Here is a 21320-nt window from a genome sequence, read left to right as displayed (position 1 = left end):
CCCAGTCCCCCCCAATCCTTCCCAGTCCTCCCAATCCTTCCCAATGCCCCCCAATCCTTCCCAGTCCCCCCAATCCTTCCCAGTGCCCCCAGTGCCCTTCATCCTGCCCACTCCTCCCAGTTCCCTCCAATCCTTCCCACTCCTCCCAATGCCCCCCAGTCCTTCCCAGTTCCCCCCAGTGTCCCCAGTCGGCCCAGCCGGCCGGGACAAGGAGGCGCGTGCGGAGGCTGAGGCCGTGTTTATGGGATGGCGGGACGCGCGGACGCCGCGTTACAAAACGAGGACCAGTACATACATACGTACATATATATATAGTATATACACCCACAGGTATACGTGTGAGATTAAATAACCCCAGCACCCCCCCGGGGCTCTCGCTCCCCGCCCCCCCCTTTAAATACTCCCCCCCCCCTCCCCAAGTGGCTCCAATCCAGTCGGACCCCCCATCCCCGTGCCCCCACCCCCCCCCCACGTGCCCCCCTCCTCCCCCTCCCAGTATAACCAGCTCTGGCTCCCAGTTGCCCCCACATCCAGTTACTGTCGGAGACTCGGTACTTCGGGGAGGGGGGGGCAAAATAGAAACAAAAAAATAAAGGGGTTCCCCCTGGGCCGAGAGGCTGAGACCCCCCCGACCCGGCTGGGGTTGGCCAGTGGTGGGGGGTGTCCCAGCCCCAGAGAAATACTGTGATTTATTGGGGGGGGGGTGTGGGGGGTGGTATTTACAGTTGGGGGGGGCGGGTGAGAGCGTCGCCCCCACCCTGGAGGGGGACACCGGTGTGTCCCCCCCCCCGTCCAGGGAAGGCGAAAGCCCTGGGCTCGGGAAGGGTACTGGCGGGTGCTGGGGGGGGGCACTGGGGACACCCCCCAGCCGTGCCCCTGCAGTGGGGTGCTGGGCAGCCCCCCCATCCACGGGGAGGGGGGGGGCGGGGGGGGGCTGGTACCCCCCCGCCCGCCCACTGTAGGGGTTGGCAAAGGCTGAGGGGGTCCCTCCTGCCTGGCGGTGGTGGCACTGGGGGGGGGGGGGGGGGGGGGTGCGGGGGGGGGGGGGGGCACTTGGGGTCCCCCCCTCCACAGCGAAGGTCCAGGGTGTCCCGGGTACCGAGCCCGAGGGGGGCACCTCGCTGCGGGGACGGGGTCAAGTCCACGGGGGGGCCCAAAGGCAACCGGCCCCCCCCGGCCGGTGCTTCAGGTGAGTTCCAAGAGGAGGAGCTGGGGATGGGGCCGGGGGGCTGGGGGGGGGGGGGGGGGGGGGCTTCCAGCGTTCTCCCCCCTTTGGTCCCCAGTATGGCTCACATTTGGGGGTTGGGGCATTTCTGCCTCCCCCCCCCCCCCCCCAGCATCCAAGCAGGGTGCCAGCTCTGTGTCCGAGGGGGGGGGGTGTCACGTTGAGGGGAGGGTGCGCTTGGGGAGGGGGGAGGCCTGGGGGGGGGCTGTACCCCCCCCCGATCGGTCCATCACGTCACCACGAGACTCACACTGGACACAGACACGAACGCGGGGTGTCCACCCCCCCCCAAACCCCCTCCCCGACCCGAGACGCACCCTGCCCCCCCCCCTCCGCTGTCTGTGCCCCCAGGGGGGAAGTGGGGGGCACCAGGAGGCCTTGGCGGGGGGGGGAGTCTCGCCTCCTCCCCATTGGGGAAGGGGTGGGGAGTGGGGGGGGGGGGCAACAGGACTGGGGGGAGAGGGCCCCCCCCCCCGAAATCGCTGTGGTTTGAGGGTGGTTTAAGTCGGGTTGGAATTTTTCAAAGTCTGCAGCTTGGCCTCCAGTTCAGAGATCTGAAAAACAGCAAAGGGGAGAGGTCTCAGCGGGGGGGGCCGGGGGGGGCTTGGGGCCGGGTGGGGGGCACGGGGCTGGTGTGGGGGGGACACACACACAGGGACATGGGTGCGAACATGTGGCGGGGGGGACAGGGCTGGGGGGGACAGGGTGAGGATGCAGGGATGGGGATACAGGGGTGGGCACATGGGGGGGGGACACTGGACTGGGGGGGGGACAGGACAAGGGGGGCAGGATATGGGGGTGTTGGGGTGGGGGGAGACACGAGGCTGGGGGGACAGAGGGGGATGGAGGGCAGGGGGACAGCGGGAGGAGGGTGCTGGAGGGTTGGGGGGGGCATGGGGGCAGACTGGGGGGTCGGGGGGGGCTGCAGGCAGGTGGGGGGTGAGTCTCTGTGGGACGTCAGGGGGATATTTTGAGGGTGACGGAGGAGGGCGTAAGGGGTGGGCACATGGTGGGGGGGGGCAGTGGGCTCTGCTGGGTGTCAGGGGACCCCCCCCCCACCCCACTACCCCCCTGCACACTGGTGCCCCCCAGCCGGGCGGGTGCCGCCCCCCCTGCTGCCACCCACGGCAGCCCCCCCGGGCGCTGCGGGATCCTGGGGGATCTGGTGACCCCACAGAGGATCTGCTATGCCCCAGCACAGCTCTGGGCACCCCCCCGCCGCGGGGTGGGGGGGGTGGGGGTGGGGGGGGCCGGGGGGGGGTGATCCAGTGTAGCTAGCGTGGAATCCAGTGCGATCTGTTGTGGGATCCAGCATGACCAGCATGGGATCCAGCTCCCAACAGAGGATCGAGCACGACCCCGGGCCTGGCACAGATCTACCGGGAACCCCTGGGGGATCCAGTGCCTAAGCAGATCTCTTTCGATCCATTATTATGGGATGTCAGACCCTGAAGCAGGATCCACTGCGACCCAAACCCTAGGCAGATCCACTGCAAATCCAGTGTGGGATCCAGTGCCGGGAGGAGCATCGGGCGTGCGCCAGCACCCGAGCAGATCCCCCCCGCGAGCCGGTGCAGGGCGCAGCGGCGGGAGCACAATCCGGTGGGAGCCGGCACCCAAAAGCAGATCCACCGCGATCCGGCGTGGGATCCAGCGGCCGGAGCTCAGTCCGGAGGGGAGCCAACGCCCCACGCAGCTCCGCTACCACCCGGCGCGGGATCCGGCGGTTGGCGCGAGCCGGCGCCCGGAGCAGATCTGCTGCGATCCATCCTGGGATCCAGCGGCGACGTGGGAAGCCCGTGGGCCGCGATGGCGGCGGCGTGGCGGGAGCGGCGTGGCGCAGCGGGGCCGGACGGCGGCGGGGCCGAGGCCGGGGCCGGCCGTGCCCGCGGGGCTCAGGGGCAGCCCGCGTCCCGGCGCCCGGTGCCCACCTTCTCCTGCAGCTTCTCCATCTCCTCCTTGTGCGCCAGCTCCGACTCCTCCAGCACCCGCCGCTGCGCCGTCTCCTTCTTCAGGAACTCGATCTCCCTGCGGGAGTCAATGCAGGGGTGCACGTCATCCCCCCACCCAGAACTGGGGAGACCCCGGGGAGGTGGGACAGGTTGGGGAGGACCTCGGGACTTCAGGTGTCCATGCTCAGTGGGGTGGTGGTGCCCAGGATGGTCCATGCCCAGGGGATGGTCCATGGCCAGGGATGAGGGATGCCCGGGAAGGAGCTGGTGCCCCAGGGATGGGTCCCCATCAAGAGGAAGGACCTTGTCCAGAGGATGGTCCATGCCCAGGAAGGATTTGGTGCCCCAGGGATGGGTGCCCATCAAAGGGAAGGTCCTTGCCCAAGGGAAGGTCCCTGCCCAGGGGATGAAGGGTGCCCACAAAGGATTTGGTGCCCCAGGGATGGATTTCTGCCCAGGGGATGGTCCAGGCCCAGAGAACGGTTCATGCCCAAGGGATGGTCCATGCCCAAGGACAAAGGGTGCCCAGGAAGGGGTCGGTGCTCCACGGGTGGGTCCCCACCAAGGGCATGGTTGATGCCCAGAGAATGGTCCATACCCAAAGGACGGTCCGTGCCCAGGGAAAAGGGGTGCCCAGGAAGTGGTTGGTGCCCCCACGATGGGTCCATGCCCAGGGGGATGCTCCACGCCCAGGGACGGGGAATGGTGCCCAGGGCCCGGCGCTGCCCTCACTTTTGCTGGTACTCCTTGATGAGCCTCTTGGCCTTGCTGTACTTGCGTTCCAGGGTCTGGTACTGGGCCTGCGTCTCCTTGAGGTGCTCGTCCACGGCCTGGCAGAGGTTCTGTGCCTCCATCCAGTACCCCTCCAGCTTCTCCATCCGCTCCTTGTTCTCCTCCACGCTCTGCTCCAGCTGGGCCTTCTCGGCCCGCCAGCGTGCCTTCTCCTGCTCCAGGCACTGCAGCTGGGGGACAGCGGGGTCAGGGCACGGCACGGCCAGGGAGCAGGCATGGCATGGCATGGCACGGCACGGCGTGGTGAGGGGTCTGGGGGGAGATGTGGGGAGCTAGGAGGGCAGGGAGAGATGGAGATCCAGGGGGATCAGGGGAGATGGAGATCCAGAGGGGTCAGGGAGATGGAGATCCAGGGGGTGTCAGGGGAGATGGAGATCCAGGGGGTGTCAGGGAGATGGAGATCCAGGGGGTCAGGGAGATGGAGATCCGGGGGGTGTCAGGGGAGATGGAGATCCAGGGGGATCAGGGGAGATGGAGATCCAGAGGGGTCAGGGAGATGGAGATCCAGGGGGCGTCAGGGAGATGGAGATCCAGGGGGTGTCAGGGAGATGGAGATCCAGGGGGTCAGGGAGATGGAGATCTGGGGGGTGTCAGGGGAGATGGAGATCCAGGGGGATCAGGGGAGATGGAGATCCAGAGGGGTCAGGGAGATGGAGATCCAGGGGGTGTCAGGGGAGATGGAGATCCAGGGGGTGTCAGGGAGATGGAGATCCAGGGGGTGTCAGGGAGATGGAGATCCAGGGGGTCAGGGAGATGGAGATCCAGGGGTGTCAGGGAGATGGAGATCCAGGGGTGTCAGGGAGATGAAGATCCAGGGGGTCAGGGGAGATGGAGATCCAGGGGGCGTCAGTGAGATGGAGATCCAGGGGGTCAGGGAGATGGAGATCCAGGGGGTCAGGGAGATGGAGGAGGGGTCCCTCCCGCCTGCAGGGAGCCAGGGCACCCTCTCACCTTCCTCTTCAGCTGCTGGATCTCGGCCTCGGTGACGGCGTGCTTGATCTGGAGCTGCGAGAGGAGCCGGGTGTTCGCATGGGGAGGGCACAAGCGCTGCCACATGCGGGGCACGTTCCCCTGGCACGCCCCTCCCCCTCCACCCCATCCCTTCCTCACCTCCTTGAACTTGTGCACCAGTTTTTCGGGGTCCATCTCCACAGGGGAGAGTGTGTCCTCGTTCTCGGCCAGCTCGAACACCTCGATGGCCATCTCACCGCTGGGGAACATGGGGCTCATCTCCTCCTCCTCGTCCGTGGCGTATTCGCCCGTCTGCGGAGGGCACGGACCGGTGTTGGCACGTGGTGGTCCCCATCCTGGCACCCCCACCCCATCCCACCTGGGGAAACCGAGTCACTGGCCCCATATCAGGTGGGGGGAACCACATCCATCCCCTCCTGGGTGGGTGCTGTCCCCCTCACCTCCTCGTCGTCCTCAGTGTACTGGGTGTAGCGCTGCTCGATCATCTCCCGCTGCCACCGCTCCTGCTCCAGCGTCTGCTGGATCAGCTGGGCCACCTCGCTCTGCTCCCCCGGCTTCTCCCGCCCGATGAGGAACCTGGGGGAACAGCGGGGCTCAGCCAGGGATGGGGGGGCTCCAACCAGGGGGGCCTGGGGTGGGGGACACCTGGGTGGCACAGCCAGGGGACTGGGGAGGCTCAGCCAGGGGACATCCCTGCTGGAACAGGCAGTGCTGCTGGGGGTGCTGAATTTGGGGGGGATGTTATGGGTCCTGTGGATGAGTTGGGGGGCTGGGGGGGATCCTGAGTTGATGTGGGGGCATTTTGAGGGGTAGGGGGCACTACTAGGGTGGCACAGGGCAGGCAGTGGGCACGGGGACTGGGGGTCAGAGGTGCTTTGGGGACAGCCCAGCCTGGGAGGTGCTTTGGGGACCAGCTATGGGGCAGGGTGCCACAGGTGGCCCAGCACGGGCTGTGGGGGTCTCCCAGCCCCCCCCCAAACCTCCCAGCCTCAGACCCTACCGGACACGGCCCTTGGTGTTCCTGAGGACAGAGGCGGCGAAGCTCTGCGTCACGCCCACCAAGCTGGTGCCATCCACCTCCACGATGAGATCGTTCACCTGGATCCTGGGGACAAGGGGACCGTCACGACGAGGCCACCCCTTGACCACCTGCCCAGCATCTCCCACCCCTGGGAACATCTGGCACATCTCCCTGCTCCCACACCAGCTCCTCCAGCACTACCCAGGCCCATGGATCTAGCGGGGACGCGAGTGGGTGTTTCGGGCAGGGCAGCCCTTACCTGCCGTCCCGGTGGGCCGCCCCACCCTCCGTCACCGTCTTGACAAAGATGCCCAACTTCTCCAGGCCCATGTCGGCCCCCGCACCCATGCCGATGATGCTGATCCCCAGCCCTTCGGAGTCTGTGGAGACAGAGAGCCACGTCCTGGAGGGGTGACAGCGGCCACCCAACGCTGATGGAGTCACCTCCAACCCATCCCCAAGGCGCTGCTGGAGTCCTCTGGTGCAGATCAGGGCGAGGACCCACCTTTCTCCAGCTCCACGGGGAAGAGGTCGAGCCGCTCCACCCTCTTCTCCAGCTCATACTCAGCCGACGCAGCCATGGGGTCAACGTCTTCATTGCGGCGGTCGTAGTCTTCGTTGGAGTAAGTGCTGAAGACCTGCCGGGGTGGAGGGAGCTGCTCAGCGAGGAAGCAGGACAGGGTGGGAAAACACCGTGGCCATCCACTGCCCCAGCACCGGCAGCACCCACAGCCGAGGGGGCATCCCAGGGCGGGAGGAGCCCTGGGCAGGGGCATGGGGGGTGTTATTGAGCCTATGAGACACTGGAGAATCCCCCCAAGTCATGTCATGGGGTGAGGGGGAGTTTGAGGAAGCACTGAGGGTTTGGAGGTAGCCCGGGGAGCAGAGATGATGTCGTGTCCTGCACCCCACGGAAGGATGGGTGGGGGGTGGATGGATGGACGGATGGAGGGATGGATGGATGGATGGATGGATGGATGGATGGATGGAGGGATGGATGGATGGATGGATGGATGGATGGATGGATGGATGGATGGATGGATGGATGGATGGAGGGATGGAGGGATGGATGGATGGATGGATGGATGGAGGGATGGAGGGATGGAGGGATGGATGGATGGAGGGATGGAGGGATGGATGGATGGATGGAGGGATGGATGGAAGGACGGAGGGAGGGAGGGAGGAAGTGTCCAAGCACTGGCTGCTCTCAGTCACAGAGTTTGGGGAGGGCAGAACCGGCTTGTTCCCCCTCTCCTCCCATCACCCCTTCCCCAGGCCGGGGCTCCCAGCTCTCAGCTACCACCTTCTCATGGTCTAAACTGCCCCACGGGAGCAGGGAAGGGCTCTCCCCTTGGGGCAGCCTCACCTCCTCTGCCCTTCCCTGCACCCCACCCCTGCCTGGGCACCTCCGTGCCAGCCTGGGCTGCCAGCCCAGAGCCCAGGGACCCAAACCCACCATCGTGCCTGGGAGAGGTAAATCCCACCGTAACTTTGGGGTTGGTTTATTCCCCTGGGTTTATACCTGGCAGGGTCAACTTCTTGCCTCCGTGTACTTGCCTGGAGGGATACCTCAGGCATGGGGAGCACCAGGGACTCTGCGGGCCTCGGGGGTCCACAGGTCGCCCCTGTCCCCAGGTCTCCATCCCCCTGTGCCCACCTGTCTCCGTTGGGCTTCACTTGCAGGGTGCCTGGGCACCAAGGAGGGGTCAACCTTGGGGCTGGGACTGTCCCCATCCTCCTGGGTGTCTGGGGACACAGAGGTCCCCAACCACCTTCAGTCCCAAGGGACCGGGGACAGGGATGGCTGGGGTTGCTGAGGCCTCGTGGCAGCCCCTATCTGGGGCTGGGGAGGGGACCCGAGCAGGGGCAGCTGCTCAGAGCAGGACAGAGGTAGGGGCCACACACATACGGTCCTCCAAGATGGCAAATCCCTGGGGACACGGACCCCCAGCCCAGAACAGCCCCAAATCCCCCCACACCAGCTCAGGAGGTGCTGGGGGCACCCCCCGCACTCACCCTGGGGCTGGGTGCCACCGTGCCAGGCACCGAGGTGCTCCTGGCCGAGGTTGGATGTGCCACCAGGATGATGTCCCCAGCCTGGAGCTGGAGTGAGGTGTTGTGTCCCTGCACCCCAGGAGGTGGCCAGAACCCCTCTCCGGATGGGGCCAGGCTGGGCGGGTGCTGAGCCTGGCAGATGTCCCCAGAGGGGCCCCGGCCTGGCGATGCCGCCAGGGCAAGTGGATTAGGGCTAACGCGGCAGCGGGTGTTAGGGATGAGCGTCAAGGGCCATCACACAAAGCCCGGTGACACCCACAGATGGGCAGGACCCACCCGGGTGGGCACCCAGGTGTGCCAGGGATGAGCAGGGCAGGGGGCATGCATCTGATCCCCCCACCGTCCACACGCTGTTCCCGGGGGCCTGTGGGCAACCGAGCCCACAGCCACAGGCACATGGACCAGCTCATCCTGCTGTGCCCCCCACCCCTGTCCACGGGTCCTGGGGCGTTTGGGACATGCTGGGGGCCTGGAGCGGGTTCCAAGGGAGAAGTCAGAGCTGGCACATGCCGTGGGGAAGGGGCTGGTGGCCAGTGCCCCCCTCCCTGGGCACAGGGTGGTCACTGTGGGCCTCATGCTAGGGCTGGGTGGGGGTCCCCAGCACTCCTGGCCCCAACCTCTGCAGAGGGTTTGGGGGCCTCAGCATCACCCATGCACCCAGGGAGGGGGAGTCGGGGTGCTCAGACGCCAGGGTCCCCTCCCCACCTGTGCACATGGGACCCCCTCCATCACCCCGAGGTGGGACGTGGGTAAAAGCAAGAGGCTGATGGCTGTGCTGGGGGGAGCAGAGCACCCCAAAAAAGCCCCGCTGCTCATTCATGGGGGGGAAACACCCTTCCCAGGGCCTGGCTGGCCGGTTCCCACAGGACCAAGACCCCCTGCAGCACACAGCCACCCAGCACATTGTCACCGCTGTCCCCTGGCCGGGCCACGGCGGTCCCCGTCCCCCCGTCCCAGGTGGGGCCACCCACCCGCTCTGACTCAGAGCCAGAATATAGGCCGGGGCTCTAAAAATAACGCAGCTCCGGCACAAAGCAATTGCTGCTCCTCCGGTCGGGGGGATTCGAGCAGGAGATAACACCCCAAAATAGATGCACGGCCCTTTCTCCCCCCACCCATCGCCGGGGGAATATCCCAGATGGGGACCCCAAACCCAGCCGGGGTCCCTGCTGGGGAACGGGGAGGGACGGATGATGCTGTCCCCCACCCGGCCGTGCCGCCAAGACACTTCCCCTTCCTTCACTTCCCGAAACGGTTCTGGGCGCCGGGCTAGGCCCATGACGGGGGGCAAATACCCCCCTCCGCCACCACCTTGTCCCCAGGACCCCCGATTTGGGAGGAATCCCAGCACCAAGGGACCCCCGAGGACCAAGGGCAGAGGGTGGCGGTGCAGCCACCCCACCCAGCACCCCATAGCCGGATATTTCAGGCATCCCCACCCAAAATATGGGGTGGGTCTTGGCCCGTCCCAGGCACGGCGGTGGGTTGGCACTGGGTGCTGTGCACGACCCACCCCAGCGGGTCCCTGTGTCACCCCTCCCTGCCACACCGGCCCCAGGGTGGACCCTCGCTAGTGGGGGGGGCCCAGGCCATGCCAGGGCAGGGCCCTTCGTTAGCCAGCTCGTTAGCCAGGCCCAGGCGGCCGCCTTCCCTCCCCCAGTGCATGGGCATGGCCAAGTGGGGTGCCATGGCCCATGGCTGGGGGGGCAGACCCCCACCCCACCTCCCAGTCCACAGCACCAGCCTCCCCAAAGGGGTGGTTTGAGGGGTGACACCTCACCCTGGGGTACCCCCCACCCCTGGTTTCCCTTCCGCCAGCCCCAGGCAGTCTCACCTGGATGGGGGCCGTGCTGAACTGGATCTTGCGGTTAGGGACGGGCTCCTCTTCCTCGGACAGCCCGGGGATCTCCACACAACCAGACTCGGGCTCGTACAGCCCTTCGGCCTCCTCCTCCTCCTCCAGCCCGCTGCCCCCCGAGTCCTCCCCGAGCCCGCTGTAGGCACTTATGTCCACCAGGTCCGCCTCGGAGAAGTCCTCCTTCTTGGCCTCCTCGTAGGCATCGCCCTCCTCTGCCCGCTCGCCCTTGACGCCCTCCTCGCCCACGGCCACCCCCGAGCCTCCTTCCAACCGAGGGGCGGTGGGCGCCGGAACCTCGGCCCCCTTGGCCGGTTGGGGCGCGGGCACCGGTTCACCCGCTGCCGTCGCCTCCTCCTCCTCCTCCTCCTCGGCCTCGCCGCTCTCCTCTACCTCCACCGGCTTGATCTTGCAGACCTCTTGCACCCGGGGGGTGGCCGTCTCCTTCTCCGCCGGCCGGCTGCTCTTCCCCGCTGCCTTCTCCTCCTCCGACGGCCTGGCTCGTGCCGGGGTGGTGTGGCCATCACTCAACCGTCCGGCCTCGGGGCTTGGCAAGAAGACCCGAGGTCGTTTGCCCACCACCTTGGCATTGAGTGGTCCTCCTGCCCGCCCCGGCGCCTTATGGAGGTTGTTACGGAGGTCGGCCTTCTCGAAGACGGCGCTGAGCTGGCTGACGGTGGGCGAGACGGCTTCGGTGTCCAGCTTGTCCAAGGACTCGGTGCTGCCGTTGAACCTCACCACCACGTCCAGTTTACGGTCCTGGAAACCGGCTCGTTCCTTACGTAGCAAGAGCTTGGTGGTGGTGGCCTTCTCCTGCGGGCTCCTCTCGAAGATCTTACGGGTCTCCTGCAGCTTGGAGAAGGGTTTGTCGGGTTTGGAGTCGAAGCGGCTGACCCTCTCCGAGACGCTGGTGCCCAGCTTGAGCAGGTTGCCCTGGTCCATGCTCTCGCTGAGGCTGCCGGCCCGGGGCAAGGAGAGGCGGACGGGCTTCTCCTTGGCCTTGGCCAGGTCGCAGGCACCCTCGGGGCCGGGCGCCGTCCCCATCTGCAGGAACATGTTCTTGATACGGTGAACGTTGGAGCCATACTTCTTACCCCGGCTTTTCTTGCCGTCTTCGCCATCGGCCTCCTTTGTGGGTGCCAGGGCCTGGATGGTGGCCTCGTAGGCATTACGGTGGGGGGACGCGCTCCGCAGACCCCCACCGCCCGTCGCCCCGCCGGAGGGCGACCCCCCGCCGGCGGCCGCCCCGCCGCCTGCCTCCGTCCTCAACATGCCGCCACCGGGCCGCCGCGCCGCATCGCCCGCCGCCGCCGCCGCCACCGCCGCTCCCCCCGGTCACGCCGCGGCCCCTCGCCGGCTACAGCGGCATGGGGAGGGGGATGCCGCCCGGGGTGGGGGGGGGCCACCGCCGGCACACCTGCACCGGCCCGCGGGGGGCTGCGGGGCCCGGTCAGGCCATGTCCATCCCGGGGGGCCCCCTCCGCCCCGGCCCTCCTTCCTTCCTCCCTTCTCCTCCTCTTCCCCTTTCTCTGTGGCTGGTGATGGAGCCGCTGCTGCCTGCGATCTGCCCGCCCCGCTGCCCGCAGAGCCCTCTGGGTCTTAGCGGCGCGCTCGCTCTTCCTCTTCCTCGCCGCCGCGCTTCGGCCTCGCCGCCGCCACCGCCTCAGCCAGGCCACGAGGACCCCCCAGGACCCCCACTTGCCACCGAGATGCCGCAGGGTCCCCTCCCCACCGCTGCACGGGGGTCCCCTCCCTGTGGCATGGCCCCCCCCGCCAGCATCCGTGCTGTGCCGTGTGTCCCCCCCTGGTTTTTCCGGTGGTGCCGCCCCCCCCGCTCTGTCCCCATGTCCCCCCCCAGCTCTGTCCCTCACTGTGCCTGTCTGCTTCAGCTCCTGTCCCCCCCAGTTTTGTCCCCATGGCCCCCAGGCTGGTCCCTATGTGCCCTCAGTCCCACCCCTGTACCCCCCAGTTTTGTACCCACAAACCCTGGGTCTCCCCCTACACCCCCCCCACGTGCTGTCCCCATATCCCCATAATTTTGCACCCATGTACCCCCCCATCCCCATATCCCCCCGAGTCTGCACTCGTGTCCCCACCTCCTGTCCCTGTACCCCCCCCTTGCTGTCCCCATATCCCCCCGAGTTTGTACCCACATCCCCCCATCTTATCCCCGTATCCCCCCCGTGTTTGTACCCACGTCCCCCCATCCTGTCCCTGCACCCCCCCCAGGTCTGTCCCCGTGTCCCCCTGCTCCTCTCCGTGTGTCCCCTCAGTTTTGTCCACACGTCCCCCCCACTCCTATCCCATGGCACATCCACATACCCATGCCCAAAGCCCCCCCGCAACTCGAGGTGTCCCGTGGTGTCCCCACAGGGCCCCTATTTACTTTCTGTCCCCATAAATCCATCCCTGGGGTGCAGCACGTCCCCCCCCCCCCAACACCTCCACCCAGGGGTGGCAGGAGGGGAAACTGAGGCGGGGGGGCCCCGGGCTGGAGGTGGGGGGGGTGCAGTGCTGCTCCCCTGCCTTCCTGCACCTACCCGGTGATATTTTGGGGGGGTTATTTGGGGGTTTGCTGTCTTTCCACTGGGAATTGTGGGGGGGGTCAGAGCTGACAGCCTGGCGCCGTGCTGGGGGTCCCTGCTGCGGGAGGAGCACCCCAAGGGGCTGGGGGACAAGGTGGGGGACACCCCTGCTCCCCCAGGCCGGGGAGCACGCGGGCGCCAGGACCCTGCAGACGTCCCGCGTTGCCCTACGCAGCTTCCCAGCCCTTTGTGCGTGACGCGGCGTGACGAGGCGTGACGTGACGTGACGTGACGCGACATCCCCCCCACGGCCACCCCCTTCCCCTTCCGCTGCCACCATCCCCCCCCTCCCTCCCTCTCCTTCCCTCCCCCCCCCCCCAAACCCCACCGCAGGGCCTGGCCCCCCGCCACGGGCCCTCCAGTATCCCAGCAGCCTCTGCTTCATCCCACCGGGGGACCCCGCACCCCCACCCATGTACGCACACGCGTGTGCACACGCGTGTTCCCGTCTTGGTGCCGCACAAGGGCCCACGCGTGTGCAGGGCAGCGGTGCTGGCAGGCTGCCTGCACACGCCCGTGGGAGGGCGTCAGCTGTCCCCAAGTGTCCCCCTCACCCTGCTGTGCCCCATCCCGTGTCCCCGCTGCCACCCCCATGAGTGAGGGGCACCAGGACAAGACCCCCCAGGGGATACCCCGCATCCAGGGGATACCCCACATCCAGGGGATACCCCGCACCCAGGGGACATGGGAGCTTCTCCCCACGTGCCGGAGGGGCTGGGTGCCACAGGGCCTTGGCGGCAGGAGGTGGCCGTGGCAGGGTCCCCCCCCATGTCCCCAGTGGGACCCCCCCAGGGGCCCCCCCCAGCCAGGCCAGCCCCGCTGCCTCCGTCAGTCACTCAGCCCTGGCCCCGCGCCCGGGCAGTGGCGAAGATGGAGGCCCCCGAGCTGCTCCGGGTCTGGGTGCTGGCAGGCGAGTGGCAGCCCCGTCACCCCCCGGGGAGGGGGGACACAGCCAGGCCAGGGGTACCCCCAGAAGGGAAGGGATTGGGGGGACCCCCAGAGAGGGGTGGGGATAGGGGGTGCTGGCGGGAGGGGACAGGGGGGACGTGGCTGCGACGTGACAGAGCTAAATAAAGCCGTCCTGTCCCTCGTGCCAGCTGGGTGTGGGACGGGGGGACCGAGCAGGACCTCTCCCTGAGCGGTCTGGGGCAAGGGAAGGTGCTGTCCCTGTCCCCATCCCTGTCCCCGTCCCCATCCCCTCCTAAATGCAGCCCCCCCCCCTCCTTGTCCCGGGACATCTGGCACCGCAGGGACAGGTTTCTGCCCCAGGCAGGTGCCCCGGGGGGGGGTCTGTGGGCACCTGTGGGTCACCTCAGGGTGTCTGGGGAATGGGGAAACTGAGGCAGGGAGGAGCCGAGTTCCCCAGCCCCGGCTCTAACCCTGTGCGTGGCCACAGCTGTGGCCCTGGGGGGGTCCCAGGCCGCCCTTCCCGACCACCATGTCCTCCCTGACCACCGCGTCTCCTCTGAGACCGGAGCCATCTTCGTCCACGAGCTGGAGCGGGAGCTGTTCCAGGAGGCCTTCCTCACCGGGCGCGAGGATGATGACGGTGAGGGCCAGGCCACGGGGAGGGGGGACAAGGGGGTGTCCTGCAGTGCCTGGGTTGGGGAGGGGGGGGGGCTGGGACTGTTAATGGGGGGCACTGGCTAATGCCTGCTCCCCATCAGCTGGGCCGTCTGTCTGTCCATCCCTCCATCCATCCCTCCATCCCTCCACCCTTTTGGGGACCCCCAAGCACCCCCCCTTTGCCCCGTCAAACCCACCCGGGAGCAGCATCCCTTCATCCCCCACTGCTGAGATGTTGGGGGTCATCTCAATTTGGGGTCATTCAGCTCAAAAAGGGGAGAGGGACCCCCCTGGGGTACAGCCGACACCGGGACCAGTTGCGCTTCCTTGTTGGGACCAGTTGGATGGGGACAGGCCTGCTGGGTGGGGATCCGCCTGCAGCACGGCCTGGTGGCACATGTGTCCTCATGCCTGTGTCTGTCCCACCCGTCCGTGTGTCCCGGCGCCCAGTAGCCACCCCCATCACCTTCCAAGCCCACCTTCAGGACCACCCCGACCTGCCGCGGTGGCTGCGGTACATCCAGCGCGATCCCCACCAGCCGGGCTACCTCTACGGTTGCCCCACGGCCACCGAATTGGGCACCCACACCATTGAGGTAGGTGGCCACCCTCAGCCCCATGCCAGGGGGTGACACGGAGGCAGCGGGGGGAGGATGGCGTCTTTGGGGGTGTCTCCTTGGCTCGCAGGTGCTGGCGTACAACCGGCGCACCTACGAGACGGTGGCACAGCGCCTCGTCGTCACCGTCATCCCCGCTCCAGGTAAGGGCTGTGCACCCCCAAATCGCACCGAGTCCCCTTGGGATGGGCGTGGGGTGTCCCCACAAGTGCCACATGTCCCCTCGCAGGCGGGGAGCCCCCATACCAGGGCGAGTTCTTGGTGGGGAACAGGAACGTGGAGGAGCTGCTGCCGGTGGCCACGCGGGACATTTTCCTCCAGGCCACGGCCGGTGTCTGGGAGCGGGACGACCTCCACGTCATCAACGTCACCTCCGCCCTGGACCGGGGCGGCCGCGTCCCGCTGCCCATCGAGGGACGCAAGGAGGGGTACGGGCAGAGCCCCGTGGGGGGAAATGTGTCCTGGACAGACCCCCAGCTTCTGTGGGTGGGTTTTGGGGGGCGTCACGTCCAACCAGTCCCCCCCCTCGGCAGGGTGTACGTGAAGGTGGGCTCCTGGGGCACCTTCTCGCCGTGCCTGGCAGCGGCCGCCTCGCCGCAGAGCCGCTTCCGCTGCAGCCTGGGCCAGCAGCCCCTCGCCTCCTGCTACGACACCTTCGCCCCCCACTTCACCATCCGCTGGTGTAACCTCACCCTGGTGAGACCCACGTGCCCCACCCACCCACCCCATGACACCACACCCCCCGTCCCCTCCATCCCCTCCTAACCATCACCCCATTGCAGCTGCAGGTCTGGCCCAACCCCACGACGCCGGGGCCGGTGTGGGGTTCCGGGGTGCTGGAGGAAGGTGGCGATTTCCAGCCCCCCACCGAGGCCCCCCCCCAGGACCTGCTGCCCGGGTACCTGGTGACGCTGCTGGTGCCGCTGGCGGTGGCCGCGCTGCTCTGCCTGCTCCTGGGCCACCTCATGTGCTGCCGCAGGGAGGGAGTGTGAGTTGGGGGGGGCACACTCAGGGTGGGGGTCCCCCCACCCCAGCCAGGACGTGGGTGCCCCAGGCTGGGTGCCCCTTCCCTGGCCATCATGGCCCCAGGACAACCTGGGGGTGGTGAGGGCTCTTCTCACCATCATTATATATATTTTTCCCCTTTTTTCTCTGTTTTGTAGGCAAAAACGGGACTTGGAGACATCTGAGTAAGTCCCCGCACCCGGGTTGAGCCGTGTGGGTGCTGGGGGGCTGCTTTTGGGGGGGCTTTGTGGTGGCTGAGCACAGGGAGGGCCGGCAGGGATGGGGACGGGGCAGAGAGGGGGACGGCGAGCGGTCGGCTCTCTGGGGGCTGTTATGGAGGTGGTGGAGCCTAAAGGTCCCCCCATCCCAAAGGGGCCCTCCCAGCCCCCCTCCTCCCCTCCCCACACCTCGGCACCCCCCAATAACCCCCCACAGACGCGGGCTGGAGGACAAGAGCTGTTTTACTTCTCCAATAGCCTCGGCCAGACTCAACGGCAGCACAAGGAGGACCCCAACGATGGGGGGCAGACCCCAATGATGGGGGACAGACCCCAATGATGGGGTGCAGCCCCCCAATGATGAGGAGCAGACTCCAGTGATGGGGAGCAGACCCCAATGATGGGGGACAGACCCCAATAATGGAGAGCAGACCCCAATGATGGGGAGCAGATTCCAGCAATGGGGTGAAGACCCCAATGATGGGGGACAAACCGCAGTGATGGGTGGGTGGGAGGACCCCAATGACAGGGGGCATACCCCAATGATAAGAAATGAACCCTAATAATGGGGTGCAGACCCCAGTGATGGGTAGGAAGACCCCAGTGATGGGGATGCAGACGCCCAGTGATGGACAGCAGACCCCAGTGATGGGGGAAAAACCCTAATAATGGGGTGCAGACCCCAATGATGGGGATGCAGACGCCCAGTGATGGGTAGGAAGACCCCGATGATGGGGATGCAGATGCCCAGTGATGAACGGCAGACCCCAGTGATGGGGTGCAGACCCCAGTGATGGGTGGCAGACCCCAATGATGGGGATGCAGACCCCCAGTGATGGGTGGCAGACCCCAGTGATGGACGGCAGACCCCAATGACGGGGTGCAGACCCCAGTAATGGGGATGCAGACCCCCAGTGATGGGTGGCAGACCCCAGTGATGGACAGCAGACCCCAATGATGGGGTGCAGACCCCAGTAATGGGGATGCAGACCCCCAGTGATGGGTGGCAGACCCCAGTGATGGACGGCAGACCCCAATGATGGGGTGCAGACCCCAGTAATGGGGATGCAGACCCCCAGTGATGGGTGGCAGACCCCAGTGATGGGTGGCAGACCCCAATGACGGGGTGCAGACCCCAGTGATAGGGTGCAGACCCCAGTGATGGGTGGCAGACCCCAGTGATGGACGGCAGACCCCAATGACAAGGTGCAGACCCCAAAGATGGGGGACAAACCCTAATAAGGAGGTGCAGATCCCCCCCAAGCGCCTCCCCAAAGGGCTGCGGGTGGGAACGCGGGGTGCAGCACCCATTTCTCCTTCCCCTTCAGCATCCAGCTGGTCCACCACACCACCATCCACAGTGACACGGAGGAGCTGAGGCACATGGCCAGCAGCCGGGATGGCCCACGGCCCCTTTCCACCCTTCCCATGTTCAACGTCCGCACGGGTCAACGCATCAACCCCATGCCCGGACCCTCGGATGGTGCCCGTGTCCCCCTCCTCCCGCCGTGAGCTGGGGACGCTGGGTGACACCGGGGTGATGCCAGGGGTGGGGGACAATCCCAGGGATGGATGAAGGGGTGTTTTGATGCTTTTTGGGGGACTTTAGAAGGGACAAAAGCCCAGCAGCGGGCAGAGCCCAGCCGGACGGGCGACTGCCCGTCCGGCTGGGCTCTGCCCGCTGCTGGGCTATTGCCTGGCGCATTTTGGGGGGGTTATAATACTTGAGGGGGGGTCATCTGCATCCGTGAAGCAATACAGGACATCTCCATCCTATTCCCTTCCCCTCCCAACCTCCTCTGTCCCACCTGGCATGATGAAACCCTTAAATAAGAGCTGTGGGAACACCATGGCCCTTTTTTAACCCCTTTTTTTTTGGGGGGGTGGGGGGAATAAGCTGTTTTCTTCCTGTTTTCCAGGTAATGTGGGTGGCTGCATTTTTGTCACCTCCCCGGGGGGTGACCGCCCGAGGTCCCCGCCGTGGGAGAGGGGCTGTAGGGTGGGTTTTGATTGATAAAAGTGGCTGTTTAGTGATGAGATGTGGCTTTTCTGTTTTATTTTTGCTCCCCCCTGCAAGCATCCCAGCCTGGCCCTGGTGGTTGTGGTGGTCTTGGGGGGGTGAAGGGGTGGGGTTGGGGGAGGTTTTGGGGTGCAGCCTGCTGCTGGGCTCCTTCTGGCTGCAAGCAGTGCATTGAGTTTGCCAGTTCTCTGCCCCAAAGTTGGATGCACCCTGAGGCTGGGGGGATGCTAAGTGCCACGGGGTTGGGGTCTTGCTTGGGGCGGGGGGGATTCCTGGTGTGTTCCTTCTGCTGGGGAGGGGATCCTTGTCCCCTCTGCCCCGCTCTTTAGCTGCTTTGATCCATCCATGACCCCCCCCGCCAAAAACTTGCACCCCTCACAAGGGCTTGGGCTGACCCTGCCACCCACCCCCAGCCCCACGGAGGGGAAGGGGCTTGTGGAGAGTGGGTTGGGGATAGGGACAGGGACAATGCAGAGGGGGGGGGACACACACCCACACCCCAGGGCACCCCGATATCCCGCAGCTCACCTGGGTGTCCGTGTCTGGCAGGATCTCGCCTGGAGCCCCCGGCTGCTCCGGCCGCTCGCCCCTTCCACCACGCAGACCCGCGCATCCCGCTCAGCACCCCCATAACCCCTCCCCGGCCCCCCCAGGGGGTCCCCCCAGTCCAGCCCCTGCCCCTCGCCTCCAAAGAAAGAACCTCTTTCACAGCAGCCCCCCCTCCCTCGCATGGGGCAGGCGCCAGGGTGGGGGTTAGGAAAACACGGGGGCCCCGGGAGGAACAAGGGGACCCATTGACGGGCCAAGGCAGGCGAGGAGAAAGGCGGCATTGAGGCCCCGTCCCGCTGCCTGCGCTGCCTGCGCTGCCTGCGCAGCCCCCCCTGGTACTGCCGGGGTCTCACTCGTGCCCACCGCCACGGAACCCCGGGAGCGTGGCACAGGGTGGGCACGGGGCAGCCCGGGGTACCCGCGTGTGCTGCTGGGGGCACGAGGGAGTGTGCACGGCGGGGGCTGGCACGTGGGGAGCACCCACTGCGGGGATGGGGGGCTGGCACCCCCACACCGTGACACTCATATACCATGGCACCCGCACACCGTGACACCCGCACACCGTGACAACCCCACACGGTGACACCCGCACACCATGACACCCCCCACACCATGACACCCACACACCGTGACACCCATATACCTTGACACCCATATACCGTGACACCCCCACACTGTGCCAACCACACACCGTGACACCCACACGCCGTGACACCCATATACCTTGACACCCGCACACCGTGACACCCCCACATCATGACACACCTCTTGCAGCCCAGGATGAGTGTGACACCCCCCCCCATCCCCAATTTCAGTGCGTGTCCTCGCACCCTCCCTCACCCTGTTGCAATGTCTGTGCCCCCCCCTCGCTCCCCAACTCCTCCTTTTAGGGGGGCTCCCTGGTCTGAGTGTTCCCCAGCTCTCCTTACTCCCCTCGCTCCCCCCCCAGCCCCATTTGGGGAGGGGACACACACCAAAGTCCCCTTCACCATGGGTGCACAGTGGCTCTGCCCCCCCTCCCCCAAATCCAGCCCAACCCTCCTTGCTGGGGGGGGTGGGTCCCCCCTTCCTTCCTCTCCCACCCTCTCTCCCCAGGGCAGTGGGGGGCTGAGCGAGGAGGAGGAGGGCAGGGGGGGCCGGCGGGGGCTGTGGTGGGGTGGGAGGACGGACAGGACGGGAGCGCAGAACATCGGCGGGAGCAGAGCGGGAGCAGCCGGGACAAGAGCAGGACCAGGGACGAGGGGCTCCCAACCCCACCGGACCCCCCCACCCCAACCCAGGACCCCCATCCCAACCCCCCGCCCGAGAGCGAGAGCCGCCGCTGAAGAGCACCTCAGGTTTGTTGGATCATTTCACATGCTTTATTTCAGCAGTCAAAAAAAATAATTAAAAAAAAAAACGAAAAAAAAAAAAAAAAAACATTTCAAATTATTATACATATACAAACTAGGTACAAACTCCGGGAGAGCCCGGAGCATCCGCCGGGAGATGGGCCGGCAAACGGGGGTGGGTTCGTGCCCCTCCGTGCCCGGGGGGGGGGAAGGATGGATGGAAGGGTGGGTGGGTGGGTGGATGGATGGATGGAGGGATGGAGGGATGGAGGGATGGAAGGGTGGAAGGGTGGATGGATGGATGGATGGATGGATGGATGGATGGATGGATGGATGGATGGATGGATGGATGGATAGAGAAAAAGCTGCTGGAAGATGAGAGCGGAGCTGAAAATCCACCTGCTGAACCTGGAAAGTGGGGTTGTCCTTTTTTCCCTTTCGAGGCTTTTAATTTTTTTGGCTCTACCTTGCATTTGCTCCGGGAGTTGCTTGTGGGATGGGTGGAGGGGTTAAATAGCACCTTCAGAAAATTCACAAGTTGAGTTCGGCAGCAAAAAAAAAAGGGGAGAATGAAAATAGAGGGAAATTAAAATAAATCAAGCTGAGTCGCGTCTTTGGAGGCTGTAGCACCAGGCGGTCCCGGGCTCGGGTGTTGCGGGACCAAAATAAAAGAGAATTAAAAAAAAAATAATAAAACAGGATAAAAATCCTGGGGGTAAGAAACCTCAGCGACTCCCGAGGGACCTTGAATGGAGGAAAATAAAAATAAAAGATCAACAGAGCAACAAAATGGGGACCGGGGAGGGGGAAATATTAGAGAAAAATTAGCACCTTTACTCTGAACCTGGCAGGAAAGTCCCGGCATGGCTGAAAAACCCCGAACGAAGCTCAAACTACTTGAAAATGAAACAAAAATAACGCCAAAATGAAAAAGAAAAACCCAAAGCACAGCGGTGAGGTAGCCTTCCAGAAAAGGAGAGTGTGCAGCGAAGGGTCGGGTCTGCTCGGCGGCGGGGGCAGCGGCTGCTCCCCTGGTGTGCTTGGGAATGAATTGATATTGCTGCCTGAATAAAAATAAAATAAGAAAAAAAAAAAATAAACCAAAAACAAAGGGTGGGGGAGAGAGAGAGGGAAAACAACAACAAAAAGCAAATTATAACCAAGAGTTAAACATCTTCCTTGCAGCAAAAAATTAATATACTAATGAGATGCAAGAAGCAAAGAGGCCAGCGGGGAAAGGTCGGCTGGAGGGGGGGGGGGGATTCAGCCGGTCTTGGCGCTCCGGGCTGGGGGGGGGGGCTCGGCACCGCGGGGGGGGGCTCGGCGCAGCCGCGGCAGCGCGTTCGGTGAGCTGAGCCGTGCCGTCTTCGGGGCTGAGGAGCGCCCGACCCCGAGGAGGAGGAGAGGAGGGCAAGCAAGCGAACCCACTTCCTGGTGATTTTGTTTGAAAAGTCATTTATTTTTTATTTTTTTTTGGTTTAATGCTTTTTTGGGGGTTTTTTTTAGGTTTTTCTTTTACGGAAACGCAAATAGTTTTAGAGACGCTGGATAGAAACC

General features: G+C 65.4%; 2 protein-coding genes across 3 annotated transcripts; one reads left to right on the top strand and one right to left on the bottom strand.

Annotated features, from left to right (window-relative positions):
- Positions 1 to 223: 223 nt before the first annotated feature.
- On the bottom strand, positions 224 to 11509 carry PPP1R9B (protein phosphatase 1 regulatory subunit 9B). The gene is made up of 10 exons (XM_074892374.1): positions 9852 to 11509; positions 6468 to 6600; positions 6222 to 6342; positions 5942 to 6046; positions 5382 to 5517; positions 5080 to 5232; positions 4921 to 4974; positions 3910 to 4139; positions 3157 to 3253; positions 224 to 1779 (listed from the first exon to the last, which is right to left on the bottom strand). Exons 1-10 carry the CDS (start codon positions 11142 to 11144, stop codon positions 1726 to 1728), a joined length of 2376 nt encoding a protein of 791 aa, XP_074748475.1. The 5' UTR covers positions 11145 to 11509; the 3' UTR covers positions 224 to 1725.
- Positions 11510 to 13318: 1809 nt separating this feature from the next.
- SGCA (sarcoglycan alpha) lies at positions 13319 to 17900 on the top strand. Of its 2 annotated transcripts, XM_074892382.1 has the most exons (10): positions 13319 to 13367; positions 13854 to 14006; positions 14474 to 14619; positions 14711 to 14783; positions 14870 to 15068; positions 15174 to 15336; positions 15423 to 15628; positions 15804 to 15830; positions 17192 to 17371; positions 17783 to 17900. In XM_074892382.1, the coding sequence occupies exons 1-10, from the start codon at positions 13328 to 13330 to the stop codon at positions 17784 to 17786; spliced, it is 1191 nt and encodes a 396-aa protein (XP_074748483.1). In that variant the 5' UTR covers positions 13319 to 13327; the 3' UTR covers positions 17787 to 17900. The 2 variants fall into 2 exon arrangements, with proteins under 2 accessions (XP_074748483.1, XP_074748484.1); XM_074892383.1 differs by lacking the exon at positions 17783 to 17900 and having other exon boundaries at positions 14477 to 14619; positions 17192 to 17473.
- Positions 17901 to 21320: the final 3420 nt, after the last annotated feature.

Source organism: Strix uralensis, chromosome 22 (genome assembly GCF_047716275.1).
Source record: "Strix uralensis isolate ZFMK-TIS-50842 chromosome 22, bStrUra1, whole genome shotgun sequence".
Taxonomy (NCBI): domain Eukaryota; kingdom Metazoa; phylum Chordata; class Aves; order Strigiformes; family Strigidae; genus Strix; species Strix uralensis.
The sequence above is the reverse complement of the archived record's forward strand: the minus strand, read 5'-3'. Positions and strand labels throughout refer to the sequence as shown.